The 21,500-nt window shown below is 34.7% G+C and overlaps 1 protein-coding gene across 3 annotated transcripts in view; it reads right to left on the bottom strand.

The window, feature by feature from the left end:
- Positions 1–909: 909 nt before the first annotated feature.
- Positions 910–21,500, bottom strand: part of LOC149562340 (gamma-secretase subunit APH1-like protein) — a 102,094-nt gene continuing 81,503 nt past the window's right edge. For all 3 annotated transcript variants that reach the window (XM_089825865.1, XM_089825866.1, XM_089825867.1), the window contains 2 exons: positions 1,664–1,791; positions 910–1,488 (listed from right to left, as the gene is read on the bottom strand). In XM_089825865.1, coding sequence (XP_089681991.1) covers positions 1,336–1,488; positions 1,664–1,791 — 281 coding nt within the window. In that variant the 3' untranslated portion in view covers positions 910–1,335. The remainder of the gene's footprint in view (positions 1,489–1,663; positions 1,792–21,500) is intronic.

Below are 21,500 nucleotides of genomic sequence, written 5' to 3'. Positions count from 1 at the left end.
TGGCCTCATGGACGTTATTAAAATCCTTCATTCATTCATTCAATCACAAATCACTTATAGGTCCTCAACCGTACAACAAAGATTTGATAATGGCTTTTCATCACACCAAAGAAAAACAGCATGCCAGACGAAGAATACTGAACATATCAATGTAACATTTTTCCCCTAAATTCAAGGGGCCTGATAAACAGATCAAAATTTTTTAAAAAAGGACGACAAATTTCATAGATCAAACAAAAATTTAATGTTTTGGTTGTTTGTTACCTATAGAACAATATTAATCTTCTTAAGAGGGAATAGTGTTGCATCCAACAACCCACGAATAATGTAAGGAATTATATATACAAAGGAATGCACTTTCGTATAATCTTCAACAGCCCAACAATGATAGGGGAATATACATGTAAAAGAATCCATCCTCCGAATAATCTTCAATCCTTTGTATTGAATTGACATTTTTAATGTGTGATTCTTTGCTTCTATTTTATCCTATTTCAGAAGAAAATTTTCAATTAATCCACATTCGAAGATTTTATGAAACAACAATCCCAGAAAAAAGGTTTGTGCTTCCGCAGAGCTAAATGCAAGTTCATCTTAGAACATTAGTCAAAGATTGTGCAATGCAACAGTTTTAACAATTAATATAGCCATATACATTACGAAACCTAAAAAAAGTTTTCAACAATTGTGTCATATTCATAGCGAAATAGTGTCACTCTCAAGATCTAATACAGTTCTATTTCTATAATGAAGATAATGGTGCATACAGGAGCCTGGATTTCTACAGAAAAAGCACATCCAAGGCCACCCATCTTATAAGCTTGCGGATATGAAAGCTAGAATGATGGGGCATCGGCCATGATTGAAATTTGAGTAACAACTCTAGTTGTTGAGATTCAAATAAGAACATTTAATAAATAGAATTTGTATTTAAAAAGATAGTTGAGATTCAGATAAGAATGTTTACAGAAATAAAACAATTAATATATGGGTAAACGTTCTTCTTCAAACTTTACCTATGAAATTAAAGTCAAATGATGGATATACAGACCACATGTACTGTTACAGCTCTTTTAGTGCCAGCTTTACTTGGCAGGAAAAGAAACTTTTAGTTTAAATTAACTTTTGGAAAAGCTAGTTGCCAATTGTCAATCTAAAATAGTCATCTTTTTCTTCAGTGGGCCAACTCATTAATTAATATAGAAGGTGGACCTTAAGCTTTCTCAAGAACAGTATCTTCTTGAATCGTGAAAAAAGCCTGGCATGTCTAATGCCGATATGTAATAATACAATGTACAAAATTGATTCACAAGCAAATCATCTGTTCTGCTCTTATCAACTAATTATTTGCCTAGTGGGTATGTCCTCTACGTTACTCGTGACTCTTTCCAAAACCATCTTGCCACAGTAAAACAGAGTTACAGCAGCAGAGAAAAATACCAAAGGTACTCCAGCAACGCAACCACCAGGTATAAGATTCACTAACGTCTGCAATGAAGCCTATTGGAATTAGTAACTTCCCATAGTATAAAGTAATAGCAACCATGAAGTTGTTTTAACTAATGAGATTCTGCTCGAAATTTTTCTTCTCAAGCTTATTTTGGAAGCTTGAAACCATTAAAGTACACCTAAAAATGACTAAGCTATTATAATAAATGTTTACCAGCATTGCAGCAACTAGATGAAGAACAGGTACAAATAACTGGTGTAGTTTCTTCTCTTCTGCATATCCATTGAATGCAATGACCATGGAGAATGTGTGGATTGTAAGAAATCCCAGAGAAATCAACGCTGTAGGACAAGGCATCAGTCATACACAAAGTATAGCAACAACTCCATACATTTAAGTGGTGATGATAAATAAAACCTTATAGAGAAAAACTAAAATAGAACGGCATAACAAAAGCAAATACATTTTTGCATGCCCTGACAACCGCGCTCTGAACATAGCCCCGCAATTTGGATGATACAAAAAGGAATTGTCATAAAATTATAAAATTCAATCACTTCGATCTATTCGGAATAATGTGCCAAATTGCTTCAATTTGAGAAGAAGAGTAACAACAAAACTAGTTAAGGAAATAATTTCACTTTGGGTTGTGCTAAAAACATGGAATTCTGTAGTCAGTGTACAATACCTATTATCATGTTTGATGATATTTGATATCCAGCAATATACTAATTGTCTATATCAAGTTAGTTGTCTTGGGTAAGTTATATGTGTTGGTTGGTTGATGGCTGTAATCTTATTCACAACAGTTGGGTCCTTTAATATGTTGTATTAAAGTATTAAGAGTATTAAGATCGTACTCCAGTATAAGTCAGTTGTCAAGGAAACATATCGATCCACCATATATCGATATGCATCATTGGTCAAGGATAATAATCGATTAGTATAAAAGCTGATGGAACAATATTATGATGGGCCAAATATTAATAAGGGAGATTAATATCGAGTTGATTGATAATATGACTTGACTGAAGTATAAAAAGAAGAGTATCATTAATAGTGATTAAGGATATTGATTTATTCACAAGGCTGAGGTGATTAAACATGATAAGAATACAATTAATAATACCAATCCAAAAGTTGCAATGCAATGAAGTCATTAACATAATAATCAACTGAAGAGGTGTGGTTATGGTATTGCTATGAATGAAGGGATGAGACCCATCTAAACCTCGGCTCTTCATTTCATAATATGGATATAGGTAGTCATTCGATCTATCCAGTCTACCATCATTGAATACTTTACACTTATTTACTTCGTCATATCAGATCTGCTCTGTTTAGAGCGAATTGCCAATGGCAGTATTGGTGCAGGCATGTATAGTACAGATCAGAGACGGAATCTAAGGATTGCATAGATAGAGGACTATATATCAGACACGGCATCCATTATTGAGTGCAAGCATCTCATTGATAATCTGAAATAGCACATATTGCTTCTAGCAATAGTATCTAAGTCACATAATAAAACTGTCATATCAGATATTGCGGCCGTGGTTAAAAGCAATTGTCCAATCAGATATAGCAGCCATCTCTGAAAGCAATATAAGAGATTGTATAAGCTTATTGACTATATCAGATACATCATCACATTCTTATCACTGTAAGTGATAAATACTAAATAGTATTCATAAGCATATAATAGTATTTCAAATTGCATATATTGCTTGTCATACCAGAAATAGAAGTTGATCTTTGGTTTAACCTTCATTACTTGCTGGACTTGTATTCAATAGGCATTGTAGAAAGGGAAGTTGACAAACATAGTCAAAAAGGGGACATTACAAATACTGTAGAACTTAACTATAGTAACTTAAAAAGTTATGTTGTAAGATAGCTTCACCAAGGCCTTGTGGGACCAGTTCTACCGGAGTACTCAAGTTTTCCAGTGAAACTTACCAAGTTTTACAATTGGGACATGTCAAGTTTTTGTAGGGACTCACCTCATCAAGGAAAACATGTTGCAGAATGCCTTTTTTAGTTTTTTTATCATTTTTGTCTTCATAAGGTGGGTTCTTAGGAGATCAAAATAAACTTAAGCTCACTGGTTGTAGACTTTTTTTAAAGATTTATAGATGATTGGCTATAGTAATATAATTATGAAAAAGAGCATGCATCATAAAGGTACACATGGCCTTGAAGGCCTTACTTTGGACCTAATGATGGGCTTTGCCCCTTGACCTAGCCATTTATCACAACAGAGAGCTCACCAAATGAAAGATCCCCAATAACGGAGGTCTTGGAAATTGTTGATTGTTTCACAATTTGAGTCTTTGGCTAGCATTTGAAACCATTGGAAGATTTTGCTCAATTCTGAATAATTTATTTTCTTGCTGGTTTTTCAGCTGTTTTGGATTTTTGAAGATATATGCAAAGATAAAAGATAACTAACAAAGAAATCTGAACTACACATAATAATCAACATTCATTATTGAAAATACTTGACAATGTGGAAATGCCTCAAACCCTACCAAGAATAATAATCAGATTTATACATTCTGTAATGTCCCCACTTTAGCAGCTGTCTAGTTGTGTTGTCTAGTTGTGTGACCGTTAGCTTTTTATTTTATTTTATTTTATTTTATTTATCCCACATTGCTTGTGAAAATTGGTTGACCCTATGAAGTAGGAATAAAATGAGAGTTTGTGGCTATTGTTAGGCAAGGTTGGATATGAGAAGAAAATAGATGTGTGAGTTACAGATCTGTTTTGGGCATTAGAGGACGTCTATCCTCTCTTGTGACATTCTAGACGTCATTCCCTTGAGGTTTGGCCTTTGGAATTCATTGCTATCAGTTTCATTAGCAGGCAGTGTGGGTGCATTTCCAGCTATAGGTAGATTGGGTGTTCATTCATATCATTCTCACTCCTTGTCCGATACTTATGCCATTGTGGAGGGATGATTTTATGAGGGTCTTGGACTGATTGAAGGCAGTTTTTTACCATTGTGGAGGGATGATTTTATGAGGGTCTTGGACTGATTGAAGGCAGTTTTTTTTACTTTAGCAGCACTGTAGTGTGGCGCCATTCATATTACTATAGCAACAAGATGGGAAGTCATTTCTAGAATTATGTTGGAGCAATTAGTGAGTTTGCTATGGGTTCAATTAGTTTGAAAACTAATATTATTTCAGCAGTAGTTCAATCTTCAGTTTGCATAAATTCCTTCTTGTTCATGTTATGTGGTTACCCCTGTAATGAACAAAAAGGAATTTATGCAAACTGAAGATTGAACTACTGCTGAAATAATATTAGTTTTCAAACTAATTGAACCCATAGCAAACTCACTAATTGCTCCAACATTATAACATGAAATTCTAGAAATGACTTCCCATCTTGTTGCTATAGTAATATGAATGGCGCCACACTACAGTGCTGCTAAAGTAAAAAAAACTGCCTTCAATCAGTCCAAGACCCTCATAAAATCATCCCTCCACAATGGCATAAGTATCAAACAAGGAGTGAGAATGATATGAACGAACACCCAATCTGCCTGTAGCTGAAAATGCGCCCATGCTACCTGTTAATGAAACTGATAGCAATGAATTCCAAAGGCCAACCCCAAGGGAATGACATCTAGAATGTCACAAGAGAGGATAGACGTCCTCTAATGCCCAAAACAGATCTGTAACTCACACATCTATTTTCTTCTTATATCCAACCTTCCCTAACAATAGCCACAAGCTCTCCTTTTATTCCTACTTCATAGGGTCGACCACTTTTCACAAGCAATGTGGGATAAATAAAATAAAATAAAGTAAAAAGCTAACGGTCACACAACTAGACAACTGCTAAAGTGGGGACATTACAGTTCACCCCCTTTGAAATTGCTTGTCCTCAAGCAATCCAGCAACACAATGAACTCCAACCTCCACCTGGATCCCAAATGAAGTAGTATGTGACATCCCTGTGGACATTAAACCAACTGCAAATCAGCACCATCAAGACCAACCACATGTCCTGCAGCCTAGCACCCAAAACTTGTGCTGATGATGTAGAAGTCAGAATGTCACCAAAAGGCAACTTCGTAGATCTATGAAACCTCTTCTTCCCTGTATCCACCAACATAATATATATTAGACTGGAATCCTGGTCATCACCAACATGCATTGAAAAAGATGTAGCTACAGGCAAACCATATGCACTCATGCCAACTATATCAACAATAGGTGTAGCCACATCAAAATATATGGACATAGGAACAACACTAACTGCCGCAATAGAAAATTGAACCGAATTTGTAGTTGATGAAAACTCATAATCTTCAACATGTGTGCCATCATTAGAACACACATCAACAACTACATGCATACTACTAAACTCTTCGTTGGATGGTTCAACTGACACAAAAGTGGTTGTTGATATGACAGTATCCTCAAATTCTCCTAATCTTACTATTGTTGCATCACCATCCCCTGACAAAGCCTCATATATGGACTCCTGACTCTACACACATCACTCAATGCCAAATTGTGAATCAATAATACTAGAGTATAAACCCACATCTATTGACTCTGCTGAAACACCCACATCACTAACATCATAGTTGGGTGGCTCTATACGTGTCTTGATCCCACCTGAAGAAGCCACTACCTCCTGCACTATAGCAACACCATGAGATCTCACATACAAATCTCCATTAATAATCTTGTCCTCGAGAGAGTCAAAAGTATTATTGGTAACAACTGCATCAACTATCTCTGCACTAACTATAGCAAGAGCTCTGAGAGCCTCAACCTGCTGAAGCTTGGTATCGTTATCCTCTGCTGCCACTGACACAATCGCATGTCCCTATGAAATAAGTTCATCGTCAACACTGCAAATAGGACTAGCAGGTGTCGTACTAAATATAGGTACATTTGCATCAAGGACTCCTATCAGGGAAAACTCAAGCTTCCTTCCCTGTAACCTCGATGTCGGCCTTCTAGAGGCAGAAATCATATACCTTGCTACCCTTTCAATTGTCTCTAGATCCGACAAGCTCTCTATGAATCTCTGTTGATGAAGCTCTAGTTTCTCCATACTCTCCCGCAAAGCATTCATCTTCGCGCTAACTTTGTTATTACACCACTGACTTCTAGAACTGTCAATCCTCCTATGTCTATTCATGGCTAGAAATTGCTGAAGTGTTGGTCACTCCAAATGTAACAGGAAATCTGACAATAATATAAATTTCCTACCCCACAGGATGGCAAGAACCCGCTTTGATACCACTGTAATGGACACCCTAGAAATGCCCAAGAACTGAACCAACTACAGATAAAGATTTTAATATTTTTGCATAGATTTTGAAACCACATAACATGAACAAGAAGGAATTTATGCAAACTGAAGATTGAACTAATGCTGAAATAATATTAGTTTTCAAACTAATTAAACACATAGCAAACTCACTAATTACTCCAGCATTATAACATGAAATTCCAATAATGACTTCTCATCCTGCTGCTATACTAATATGAATAGTGCCGCACTACAATGCTGCTACAGTAAAAAAACTGCCTTCAATCAGTCCAAGACCCTCATAAAATCATCCCTCCACAATGGCATAAGTATCAGACAAGGAGTGAGAATGATATGAATGAACACCCAATCTACCTGTAGCTGGAAATGCGTCCACGTTGCCTATTAATGAAACTGATTGCAATGAATTCCAAAATCCAAACCCCAAGGGAATGACGTCTAGAATGTCACAAGAGAGGATAGATGTCCTCTAATGCCCAAAACAGATCTGTAACTCACACATCTATTTTCTTCTCATATCCAAACTTGCCTAACAATAGCCACAAGCTCTCATTTTATTCCTACTTCATAGGATCGACCACTTTTCACATGCAATGTGGGATAAATAAAATAAAATAAAATAAAAAGCTAACGGTTACACAACTAGACAACTGCTAACGTGGGGACATTACACATTCAAATAGAAAGACTGCCAATGTTGGTTGCTGCCTCAAATACTAATGCCTCAGCCGCAAATAATGGCTGCCACCTGAAAATGGGTCTCCTACAAATACAAAGTTCTCTAGGAAGAAATCAATTGCTCCTTTGATCTCACTGTTACCAATTTCTTAGAATTCAATCACGCAAAGACTTGTTGAGGTTTGCATCCCAACAATCCAGACTTGAGGGTTTCATCCCAAGCCATAAAATCACTCTCCCAGAGCAAATTCAAAAATCATGAGCTTCAAATGTCAAAAGATCATCAACAATTAGGTCTTCATCTCCTTATAACTCCTCCCAAGTGCAAATCAAACCCTAAGTGATATTTACACCTTGCACTTTTAAATAAAATATAATAAACATTTTCCCAAATAAAGGCATTCAAGCTATAGGAAAAACATTACTTTATTAAAATTCCACAGCTCAAGGCACCAAAAAGTCTCCAGATAGTGAAAATCATGTATAATAACTCGAGACCTTTCCAACAAGCTATAACACATAGGCATACCTGACTTATAGCATACCTAACCAAATCAAGCAAATATCCCCTTATTACTCCAAAATGGCTATATAAATAGCCTTATTTTAATTTATTTAATCGCTAACTTAGGAAATATTTAAATATTTTCCATATAGCCTATAATAGCCCAAAATAATCAACCAAACATGAATCTGACCCTGTCACCTGTTTGTGACTGATGCCGGATGAAATGGGTCAACTGGTAGTCCCTTCCCTAAAATCTAGGGATGCTCATAAAAAAATAGGAAACTCATCCTATCATATCGTAAAACTGAAACTAGGAACTGGTCCCGAGAAACCTCATATCTGGAAACTGCCACATCCTCCTAAATTTTAGGGAAACCTCCTAAAATCAAGGAACTGCACCAAACTGGCCCAAAACTCTCTGAAATGCCATGTCCGGCCATTGAATCCCCTATGTGAGTCTTTGTCCAATACTACTAGCCTATGAGACTCCCGTTATAGGCTAACTCCCATGACTCTGATAGTCAAACTAAGGAGACATGACACCGAGGGCCTTGCCTTTCAAATCCTGCCAGGATTCATGTTCTTGATTTTCACTGTAATTTCAAAACTAAAAAATAAAAATTATTTTGGGCTGTGTCAGAAGGAAAAGCAGTGTTTTCCCCTTTATTTGGATTGAACTAACAAAAGTAGTTTTCCTTATAATAATAGATTTTTCAGTGGTCTATCTCTGAATTGAATCTTTTGTAATTGAATTCCATTTATGATTTTGGTTTACGAAGTCAATCCCAATTACAAGTAATAATAATACTAGGTTGCCAAAATAGACTTCTACATTCTCTAAATCCATTCTTTGAGATTCTCATGTATTAATTTTTTTTTTGTGTAATTATATTTTTTTGGCCAACTTTTTTGAAATGTCTGCAGCAAAAATTTGGGCCACTAATTCCACGTTAAGTCCAAAATTTTCAACTATAATATATACAGAAAAAGGAAAAACTAATCTACAGCAGTAAAACAACTTCCCATAAACTATGAACATGGGATTTTCAAAGTCTATGTTGATGAGTAAAACATTTCTGGTAAAACTGCATAAGCTTTCTGTCATTACGAGAGGGTCACAAGATTATTAGATGAAGTTGTAATAACTAAGTGTTGTACACATTGCACAATGCAAACCCTAGGAACAAGATAATATTTTAATAATTGTAATATGTTGCATTTGGGGACCCTCACAGGGGTGCCAACCCTCGGGAAAATCCATGAGATTCCTTGGATGACACACTTATGCCAACTTATGAGAGTGTAATAGAACATTAACATAAGGGTTACACAGTAGACTAGGAGGATAGCCATACACTAAAGAACTGTAAGATTAATTAGTGCTCCAATGTGAAATACTTTGGAGTTGCATACGACCATAGAAGCCAAAAGTCGTGACTCGTTATGGGAAGTTCATTTCTATTTCAAAAGGAGTTATGTTGTGGTTTAGAGCACATAGTTTATGAAAAACATTAATGATTTTTTGAATCTCTGGGGTCTAATATATTTGAGGCCTGCAGAGGCAGTTGTATGAGAAATTTACAGCAAAAACATGTTGAATCTACCTCAAAGGACATATTGAGGATCCTGATTGATAGCAATAATACTCGTTGTACTGTAACCTTGTTAATTTGATTAATTATTATTTAAGTGTGTTCTTAATGTTGGGTTTTTTTTCAATTTTTCAGTGGGGGTTTCCAGGACTAAAATTGTCTTTGTTGCTGAAATTTGTCTACATCTTGTACTTATTCGCTTTGTTTGTCACATAGGATTGGTGTAGTTTTCTTTCATTTGATATTAGAGCTAGAATAGCTTTTTTCGATTTAAGAAAAGAGCATTTTGACCCTATTATCAATCTTTATTAGTCCCTGCCTATATATAGGCAGGGTACTAATGTTTTCATTGCACCCCCTCCAATTAATTTTCAAATTGACAAAATTTTATAGTGTAAAGTTTTGAGAGGGTTTATTTTTAAAATATTTTTTAGACAAAAATTTCTACTTTCTTATTGGCTAAATCTAATTTTGCTGGGGTTTAATTATTTTTTAATTCCAAAAATTCCAAAAAAAAATTGTCTCGTCTCGTCTCATCTCATCATCTTCAATCTCAACAAGCGTCTGCAGCACGGCAAGATAAGGAACCCAGGTTCAAATCTCAATTCCACCCACTTTCAACCAATTTCAGAATCCGTAACTTGAAAATCTCTAAATCAAGCTTTGTCATAAGCGTTCTGAGCCAATCACGTCTTTCCATCTCCCTTTCACCAAACAGGGTAACAGGCTCATTCAAACACCAAAGACGAGCACGGATAGCAGAGTCATTTGTAGGCACAGCCATTACATAAGCCCACCTACGCATCAAAAGCTCCTGAAGCAAACCTTCCTGCCTCGACCTTTCTAATCTCGTCAATAATCTCATAGTCTACTGCGGATGAATGGTCTAGATGTTCAGCCTTGAATCTTTGTTGTCTGAAAATCGCCCTTGCTCATTAGTACTATCTGGAGGGTGGGCAAACAACACAAGGGAGGGAGGAGCTATAGACCCAAGAACCAGTGGTACAAATGGGGGGCCTGGAAATTATAACTGAAGTAGGGGTAACGGCATCTTCCAACTGCTCTTTCCCCAGAAACCATTGCACCTATTAATCCAAATTTAATTGCTCCCATGATATAACTCAAGCAAGGCGTCAACTCTGATACCGTATCATCACATCCTCCAGAAGACGGTGACATAGCGGATTCCTGAGCACAACCCATTTTTGCCAACACCAAAATAACCAAAACCCAACTCGTATTACCCGCCATTAATCTGCTCCTTTGCACTACCATGAGAGAGACATGAGCAAGGATTCAAACTCCAGAGAAACCCAATGTGGGTTTTGAAAGCAAAGGAAAGGGCGGTTTAAGAGAACAAGTAGTTGGGTTTCTAGTGCAGAAGTTAAATGGGATTTAAAGCAGAATCAAAAAGTAGTACTAATAGCTCTCACCAAATGCACCACTGGTCCGCTATAAATCTCGTGATGACAGTTGTGTCTCGGAAAGGCGGAAAAGTAGACTGCCATTTTTTATTTTATTTATCAATCTGTCCACACGAACTCAAATTCATTACAAGATTTTGTGCATTCATTTGGAAATGACGTGTGGAGGATAAGGTGCTTTTAAATTACTCTTAGACACATGGAAATTAGGTCTATTAAGCCACATAGTACTAAATTTTAATTTACTATTTTTCCATCAAATCTAAATTTTTGTGTGGATTATTATATTTTGCAGAGTTAATTTTTCATAAATTTTATTTTCAAATATGATTTGAATTCTAGTTTTAAGATACAATTAGTATTTATTAATATAAAAAATTAAATGTCATATAACTTTAAATAATCTTAAAATTAAAAATAGGCAAGACCTTATGATTTTAAAAAAAATTAAAAGTTTTTTTAAACTAATTTGAATTTTAGTTTTTTTTTCAATAAAAATGATTTCAAGATATTAATTATTTAATAATGTGAGCAAAAGTTAACTACAAACAAAAGATATTCCTTGTTCTTTTCCACTTTTTTTTCCCTTCTCTTCCCAAAATTCTAAATATTTCCTTCTATTTTTATGATTTCTTATTTTCGAAAGTTATTTTGCTTATTTACAAATTTTTGTATTTACTAGATAGTATTTTAAAATCAAATTTTAAAAAATAATTCTCTTATTCATTATTTTATTTCTACTTTATGATGTAAAAGAAATTTCAAAAACACAAAGAAATAATAAATTTTGAAACATAAAATAGACAAAAAATACATCAAATTAAAATATTTATTTGTATTATATTTAATTACTCAAAAATAAAACAAATTTATATAAATTTTAAGATTTTTTTTCTTTAAATTTTAACATAAATCATTTCAAAATATTCTTATTCAATAAATTCTAAAAATTGTTAGAAGACAAAATCTATCTTCCTCTTTAAACAAATAGGCAGGGACTCATCCTCGACCAAGAGCTCTTGTTTGAGTAGAAGCCCTTCTGACATGGATCTTATTTACAAGTAAAGACATGATTGACACTTCCAAGTGGAAATTGAGAAGTTACACGGCACAAACTGAGATATCCCTTGCAATTCTGAATTCAAATTTCTAGTTTCTTGACCTGAGAATTTCATCAAACACTTTGCACGCAAAGAATATATTGCAGATCTAAATTCTGGTTCTTTCTAAATGTCAAACTTTAATAGATCTGCTTGCAGAAAACTCCAAAATATCTAGCAATGATGATGCAAATGTCTCTCGTATTTTTTTTCAAGTATGAGCATTGGTTACAGATGAGAAAATATGCATATGCAACATTAAGACATTAGGGCAAATGCCTGCTATACAATCCAATGATATTCTAATCTGTTTAGATGAGAGCTTTCTGATATAAAATTCTGAAATAAATCAGATTTCAGTACTTCCACAACTGATTACTAAATCCCTACAAATGTCCACAAACAATGCAAAACATAAATGGATGAAAACCTAGAAACTGCCCAAATATTTTGCATGTATTTGTAGCGGTGATACTGTAGCAGCTGCACTATATCGATGGCACTATAGCAGTGACACTATAGCAACGGCACAGTCGCGATGACAATGTAGCAACAACACTCCTCACCTTCAGCTATAAGAAAACCTTCCAAACTCTTCCAGAATCATATTGTCCGAATATCCCAGCCCTACTGCGATATATCTGAAAATTAATATCATACTTATTTCTTCGATCTAACTCCGCAAATTTGGTCCTAGGCCACAAATTTGGCAAAATGAAAAGGATGACTTCTCGTCGCCACTGGTTGCAACCCTTCAAAGGACCTTTCACGACCTCAGTTATGCAAATCAATGGGTGTGTTTGTTCCCAATGACAATGTAGCAAACTGCAAAAGCCCTTGGCTCCACAAGTTATTAGGCAAAGTAGATGGCAATGCATTCGATATCCAAAAATGAGGCTTTTGTCTCTATTTATTCTTTTCCTCCAAGAGGTGGGCCTCCTAAAAGAAATTTTTAAAAATTAATCTCACTTTCTAGACGATTCACGCTTTTTCACAATAATATTTAATTGCACTTTAAAGTAATATTTATAAAAAAATTAATATAAGGTGCAAATAATATCATAGGCTACAGGAAATATGTGGCTGCAGGAACCCTATAGCCACCAGAAATCTGTGGTTGCAGGAAGGCTGTGACAACAGTAAGAAACTGCTCACATTACCCTCTCCTCAACACCTTGGTCTACGAGTGTCTGATTATAGGTCAAATTCCATTGAATCTGAGTGCTAATGAAAAGGGGACACTACACAAACTTTGAGGTTTCGAAGCTTAAGTTAGAAGACCTATTGATGGGGCGTCATCAATTGATTTCAGTTATTGGTTTAAATCATAACAGTATGGATGAAATTGAGTATGCCAAACTTAGCAGAAATGTCAAATCCACCATTAGGTTGTGCCTTTCAAACTCAACGCTCCTAAATCTCTTGAGTGAAGAATCAACTAAGAAGTTGTTGAACAGTATGGTTGTTATGAATCAAACCAAATCTCTTGTTAACAAATTGCTTTTCCAGACATAACCTTTGAGAATGGAAGATAGAGATTCAGTAGCTGAGAACTTGAATACATTTGACACTATTATCAGTCAGTCAACATGCATGGATGTAATAATGGATTAGGAAGATTATTATAGAGCCTTGTCATGTTCCCTACCAGATTCATGGGAGAACCTTCTCATGATCATAAGTACCACTACATCTAAGTTGAGCATTCAGGAGATACCTGGAGCCTTACTGTCTAAATATGTAGTGCCAATCCAAGAATCTACTAAAGAAACTTTAGTTGTTATGATACTGTAGCAGCTGCACTATATCGATGGCACTACTGTTATCTATTATTGAAAATATAAAATAAAGAGTAATGTTATGATCATTTAGGTTGTTAGTAATAGACATGAGTCAAATTACTAACATCCTGATTAATGTATTTGTATTCTTATATTTACTATAAGAATTATTTGCCTTGATCTTTTTTTCGAGAATGCTCTTGTAGGAAAAGGAGGATTCATAGCAGATTCAGAGGGAGTTTGACACTTTGTTTAATATGGATTGTTGGAGATTTACATATTTTCTCAAATAGGAAGCTTCTATATTTTACCTGAAGGGATTATAATTGCTATGTGTTGAAATAGAACTCATACTCATTACAAAGTAATGGTGGTTGAGGGTAAATATTACTGAATAACTCCATGCATACACAGTCTATATGATCACAGAACAACATCTTGGGTATTCCCAAGCATCTATAGAAGAATGTGAAAGATAAAATTGAGGGCCTTGATATTACTTGAAAATGAATTAGAGTTGATAGTGGATTGTAAAGATTACTTGTAAGAGAATGCAATATTGAGATTGGATATTAATCATATGAAAACTATTGGGTATACAAGTGACCTATATGAAACTATTATTACTTTCCCATGATTATCAGTGACACCCATTTTGGATTCATAAGATCCAATCTCAAGTGGTAATTAAGACGAAGTCTAGAGTGAATGAGATTAAAATAATTGTCGCTATTTATGTTGAAGTCAAGTGCTTCTTAAATTGTAAATTATAAAATCATTGAAGCTGGGTGTTTTCTACTCTAGCGGGGATTGAGGTTGGGTGTCCCCAAGTGGTTTGAGGAGCTTCATTTCATGTGGAGTCTGCATTATAAAATGTTTGCCACTACAACAAGTGAAATGGTAGGAGGATAAAGTTTTTGAAATCAAAATATTAACCTTGTGAACTCTTGGAGAAAAGGTAGAAGCTAACATAGGGATTTACATGGAAATGATTCTAGTTGTTCTTATCATGTCCCTCTCAAAGTGAAATTAAACTAAGGTTCTAAGATATATTAAAAAGAATGAAGGTTGCCATATTTGAAGAGATCTAATAGTAGGAATTTTACATTGTTGCGGGGGTGAAGAATCATCTTAACCAATGTTTCATCCCCGTTGGAGGCATTTTCTTGTATCAAGAACGTTAATGTGCAAATAAGTATTCATTATCTTTTAGTATTATATTTACTTATTATTTGTATTTCTAGACATACTATAAGAGTTATTTGCCTTGATCTTTTCCCTTGTGTCTAAGGATGTTCTTGCAAGAAAGGAAGGTTGGTACTTTACCAAATATAGCGCAGACTCAATCTTATGGTAGTAATTCAAAAGAAGTTGTGATCTAGAATTTATTAGTCATCTGATGATCTGACTAGTTAAAGTGAGGCTCAGAAGTGAATATCTTTGATGATTGAGATTATGAGTATCCTTTCATATCAAGAGGGAGTTCAATACTTCATCACAGACCACTTTATACAAGGAGCTCAGAAGATTGATATTTAGACAAAAGATTGATACTTAGACGAAGTCTAACATACATGTGTATGACTACATGATTGTGATGGGCCTACTCATGTGTACATCATGAGGATGTAATAACTTGTTACCTAAAGGTTGAAAGATTAATATCAGATTCAGAGGGAGTTCGACAAGCATCCTTGGGTGAAGAGAGTCTCAAAGGGAGTAACTAGAGAACCTGACTTCCCAAGATCATTGTTCAGAGGGAGAATTTTGAGGTGCAATCCTTTGTAAATGATATCTTCTCTATGAGGAGAAGTTCTAAGCGGAATTCCTTCTAATGAATTCTTCTCTATGAGGGAGAACCCTCTCAATTGGTTCATGGTGGTTACTATTTCACATATGATACATAATGAAGGTGACAATCTTTCATTGACATATATAAACAAAAGGTAATCATTGTAAGATGACAATCTTATAAATGGTAGACCTGTTATCATGATAGACTTCATTAGGTTGTTGTCCCAGAGTGTTGAAAGTCATGATAACGAATGTATCATAACAGACTTCATTAAGTTGTTGTTACAAAAAGATTAAATTTTTGCAATTGTGTGTTATGGAAGGTGACGATCTTTCATATGTGTGAGGTCATTATTGTAAGGTGACGACTTTATCAATAGTTGATCTATCTCCTAACACCAAAATGTGTTGGAGCAAGTGATATCATGGTTCTTCGGGCCAGATTTTGCCAAACACCTTGATCACCAACTTATCATGGTTCTTCGGGCCGGATTTTACCTGACACCTTGATAATCAAATCATCGTGGTTCTTCGAGACGGATTTTGTCGGGTACCATGAAAATCAGTTATTATGGTTCTTCAGGCCAGATCTTGCCAGACACAACTTAAATTTGTCATAGACCACATATAAAGTGGTGTTCAAATCTTGTATTATAATTGCTTCAATTCTCTTTTTGCTAAGGAGGGAGTGTTGAGAAATTTAGCCTTATAGTGAATTGAATATCATACTAAATGATATCTCTTCATATACCACAGAACATTGTCTGTTCTACAAATCCTCCCTAGCTAAGAGGGAGTGTTAACGTTGTAGCTTCAGTCGAATTGATTCGGTATACATTATTGTTATTAGTTAATCATCATTTCCTATATATACATATTATTATATATATTATAGTATAAAATATATATATATATATATATATAATATTATATATAATACATATTTACATTACACATATATATTATACAAATTATTATTATTAAATATATTAATTAAATGATGATTAAACCTTAGAGACATGTCTCCTCTCATATTTACACATCAATAACATTGGCAATGTTAGTACATTTTCAGAAAACGATCCATGTTACTCAACAAGTGAGCAGGGTTCAGTATTTTGGCGTTTCAGTTTTGGTCTTGGAGCACCTTGTCAAGATCTTTCCAATGAGCTATCACACATGATTCACCGTGTCCGATTGATTATTTACTTTTAAAGCCTAAAGATTAAATAGTTTATTAATAAAGTGACTATTGAATTAAAGTACAGATTAATAAGTCACTTTATTATTAAAAGAAAGGCCATTTTTAAGTGGGAAAGAATATTTTAAAAAGTGAATTAAAGATGAAGAGACGAGGGGAAAACAAAGTCACAGGGCTATTTTTTAAAAGAACAAAGAGAAGCTCATTTGCATATGCTTGGTTTATGAGTTAATTTTTTCTCTTGAAGAATTTGGAAGCTCATTTTTTAGCCGAAACGAGGACGGAAACCCTCGAGCTTGTAGAGAATGGACGGAAACCTATTATTGGTTAAAAACATTATATAGATATTTCACATTGTGTTTCAAATTCATTTTATAATATCCAATCTTGTAACTTTTGTAACAATGATTGGATGTTGTCACAATCTCGTTGTAACTTTTGTAACTATGATTGGATTTCGTCACTATTCTGAGGATTTAGATGCAATATATACATCATTTTCATCTAGGTATTTTTCTAGTGGATTTGAAATATATTGCATGATATTATCTATTTAAATTTCTGACATATCTTTTGAGAAATTTGGGAAAAAATATCCAATGGGATATTATCGGTTGAAGGGGAGGGTATCGCTTGCATAGTCTTTGACAACCATTTTACAAAAAAGGCTACAAAGATTGTGAAGGTAACTCCAAAACTTGAATTTTTAATTATTCTTGATTCAAATCTCTCATTATTAATTTGTAACTTCATTAATTAATCGTTTTGTAATTTCTATTTTCAATTGTAGGTGTCTAAGGCCTTGGTTAGAGTTTTGCACCTAGTAGATGGGAATCAAACCTCAATAGGGTATATTTATTAGGTTGTGAATAGGGCCAAGGAGTCTAAAAAAATTTACTACAATAGGGATAGGCTCAAATTTGATCCCATTTCAGAAATTATTGATAGGAGGTGGAACATTCAACTCCACCAACCCATTCATGCAGTAGGGTACTTCCTCAACCTTCATTTAAGTTCATGGATTCTTACTCAAATCCTAATGGAGAGGTTATGGAGGGTCTCACTACATGCATTGAGAGGATGATACTTAAGGTTGAGGTGAGAGACCTTGCTGTGGCCAAACTCCAAAACTATGAGGAAGGAAGCAGTAAGCTACGCTCTTCACAACTAGCGAGGAGAGGACGAACCACTCAAACCCTAGGTATAAGATTTGTCATTTGGATTTCAAGGTCTAAAGTAATTGATGAACTAATTAAATATGTTTTCGCTTTTCTCTTTGCTTCCTAGCTTTTGATTATTTTCATTTTGCAGATGCTTGGTGGCAAAGTTTGGGTGGAAATACCCCCTCAAACAAAATGCCCTCTGAATCTTATGTCAACCTTGTAGTTCATCCAATTGTGAGTGTAGCTGGTGCTTGTTTGAGGTCATCCTCATGAAGAAGAGGAACAAGTTAACTCAAAAACACCTCAATGACCTTTCCTTTAAGCAATATAATCTTCATTTGCGTATCAGGAAGGAAGGAAGAAACAGTTGGTCCAATTGATTTAGATAATATAGATCCTTACAGTGATTGGAGGTCACATGTGCAGCCTTCATTGTTTACAAAGGATGACATCAATCATTTGGAGAGACAGGCTATGGGGGAGGGTGGATTTGGTTTTACACTAGATAACATTGAGGATGAAGAGTTATTGCCAGTGCCAAGAGAAGCTAGAAGTAGAGCTACATCTAGGATGGAAAATGAGCCACAACCTAAGTCATCCATACCGAGGGAGGAGGCACGATCACACCCAGTGAAAACTTCTAGTACTAGACCCTTTAGTTCTGCCCCTCCCTAGTTTTTACTGGAGCTAGGAAGAGGAAGATGTAATTGTAATTATGTATTTACTTTAAGTTTTACAAAAACTATCTACTATTTTTCTTCCAACCATCAGCATTCCCCATGAGGATGTGAATTTGCACCCACTTTGCATTTAAATATATCTAGACTTAGCTTGTTTCCTTTTTGTTTTCATTTATTGACTCGTTGGATGCATCTTCTCATTGAAGTTTGCAAAAAATTGCATTTCTAATTAAATTTAAGTAATTTTTCAAGCGCCCAAGTTTTTTCCTAAGTACTAGCCAAGTTTTTACCAAGTTTCTTCCAAGCCTTTGTGAACTTTTGGTTTTGGTGAGTTGTACAACTGTGTAAGATGAATTATTTGGGTTTGCAACCTTCAATAAGGATGGTCATAAAATGGTTAGAAGATCCTTGTTAGCTAATGAGTTTTACATTGGTAATCTATTTCAACTTGATGGTTTTCCTTTTGCCAATGGTGATAGTATTAAGAATCTCATTTCTAAGAACCATAAACTACCTAATAAAGGGACTATGTTGTGAAATGAACGCATTGGCCAAATTGGTAAGAAAGGTTTTAGGAGCTTGAAATCTAAGAAAATGGCTAAGGAGCGCATTGATTGTTCCTTGGATTTTAACTATTGTGAGTGTGCCTATAGAAAGAATATTTTGTTTGTACTTATCCCATCTCTAATAGAATGAAAAGAATTTAGATATAATTCATTGTGATGCATTTGGCCCTATAAATGTACCTTCCCTAGAAATATCCATTTAATATGTTTCATGTATCATTTATCAACTTCTTCTCCTTGATATTTTTTAGAAAAGAAAAATCAAATGGTTTTACTAGATATAGAGTGTTTCACACTCTTGTGAAGAATTAGACAAAGAAGATCAAGATTCTAAGAATAAACAATGGAGAATTTTTTGATGCAAAGTTTAAAATATTTAGGAAAATGCCATTGTTAGATAAACAACTACATCCCCCCCCCCTCCGCCAACAAACAGAACTACAAAAAGAATGAAATATAATGTCCCAACTATTAGGGTTAGATTGAGACAAGTAAAATCATAACAATTCTAATAAATATATATGCTTGGCCTTTATTAAATATTCCCCTTAATTTCTAAGTCTGAAATAATTAATGTTTGTAGTGAATGCTCTCCACCAAGTTATACTTGGATCATGTTACGACATTCATATCTAATGCCCTCAACCTAGAATGCTCGGATCATATTATGGATTTCAAACTGAATGCCCTCCACCAAGTGTACTTGTATCATATCATGACATTCACAACGAATTCCATCCACCAAGCTATGCTTAGATTGTATCATGACATCCACAATGAATGCCCTCCACCAAGATATACTTGGATCATATTATGACAATCACAACGAATGCCCTCCACCAAGCTATGCTTGGATTGTATCATGACATTCACAACAAATGACCCCCCACCAAGACATAGTTGGATCATATTATGACATTCAAAACGAACGCCCTCCACCAAGCTATGCTTGGATCATAAATATTATATACTTCTATTTAGTCTTTATTTCCAAGTTTCTATTATGATCTAAAACATTATTTATTTGATTAATTATTAATTCCATAAAATATATGTATTGCATATGTATTATAATTAACATTGTTACACTGCCTTGGGGGACGAGGACAGTGAAACAAGGGGACAAGTTTCTAGGACGGGGGGCAAAGGGGCCTTGATTTGGGGACAATGGAGGAACAATAGGGGGACGGTGGCAAGGGATAGGGGGGTTGCATAAACTATACATATGTTACTTAAAATGCTAGTTATGAAAAGATGCATTGCAATATAGGATATAAAGATGCAAAAGAGTAAATACTTGAACACTGTAATGAATTGGAACATCGAAAATTGAAAATAAATAGTCAAATCAGCCAATAGTCAACACTGGGAATCCCCCCACCATCGATGGAGGTGGTGGAATTTGGTGGCATCACTGGGGACAGAGTCCCCAAGTCCTCAGTGTGTCCCTGTCTCCAAGACATGGGGTAAAGGGGGTGGGGGGGGGGGGGGGGGACGCGTCTCAATGTTATTATGATAATTAATAATGTAAAGTGAAAACTACATAAAAAAATTCTTTACCTAATAAGAGTAATAAAAACAACTTTCCTAATTAGTAAAACCTATTATTTTAATGGCACATACCTTGATATTAGTGATAGTAAATTCCAATAGTATTGTTTGACCAAGATATGGGTTTTAATGGATACGTGATTTCCCTTCCCATGTATTTTGATCTCCTTATACATTCTTTTCAATACTTTTTAATACTTCTCTTTTTCCCACTTATTCACTTGGCACATGAACTATCTAGTGACGAATTACTTTGGTTTGTAACTAAATTCTTTAATACTAATTCTTCCCTTCAAATACGCTTTGTCGTTTGTCTTCTTTGTTTTATTTCCCCTTATTAGCTGATCTCATTTTTTCATATGTATTTTTTTGGTGGACTATCCTATGTTCTTTACTCCACCTAATACCATTCTTAGTGATATGTTTGTACCCCTTTAAGGGGTCGTGCCTTTGCCCATGTTAGCCGACAAGGGTGTCAGATGATTTATATTTTATTATTCTTTTAGTTTGTTAATGTGTTTTTAGCGATTAGTTTTAGTTTACCAATATTTAGTTATCAACTTAGTCAGTAAGTATTTACTTATCTATTAATTAATTATATTTAATTATTTGATTAATCAATATCTGTTATATAATTATTTGATTAATGTATAATTATGATATATATCAATTTGTCATTTCATTTACATATTTTAATCAGTTTAAATG

Source organism: Cupressus sempervirens, chromosome 4 (assembly GCF_028749045.1).
Source record: "Cupressus sempervirens isolate cs-2001-9-10 chromosome 4, ASM2874904v1, whole genome shotgun sequence".
NCBI lineage: Eukaryota > Viridiplantae > Streptophyta > Pinopsida > Cupressales > Cupressaceae > Cupressus > Cupressus sempervirens.
Note: the sequence above shows the minus strand (reverse complement) of the source record. Positions and strands in the feature narration are given on the sequence as shown.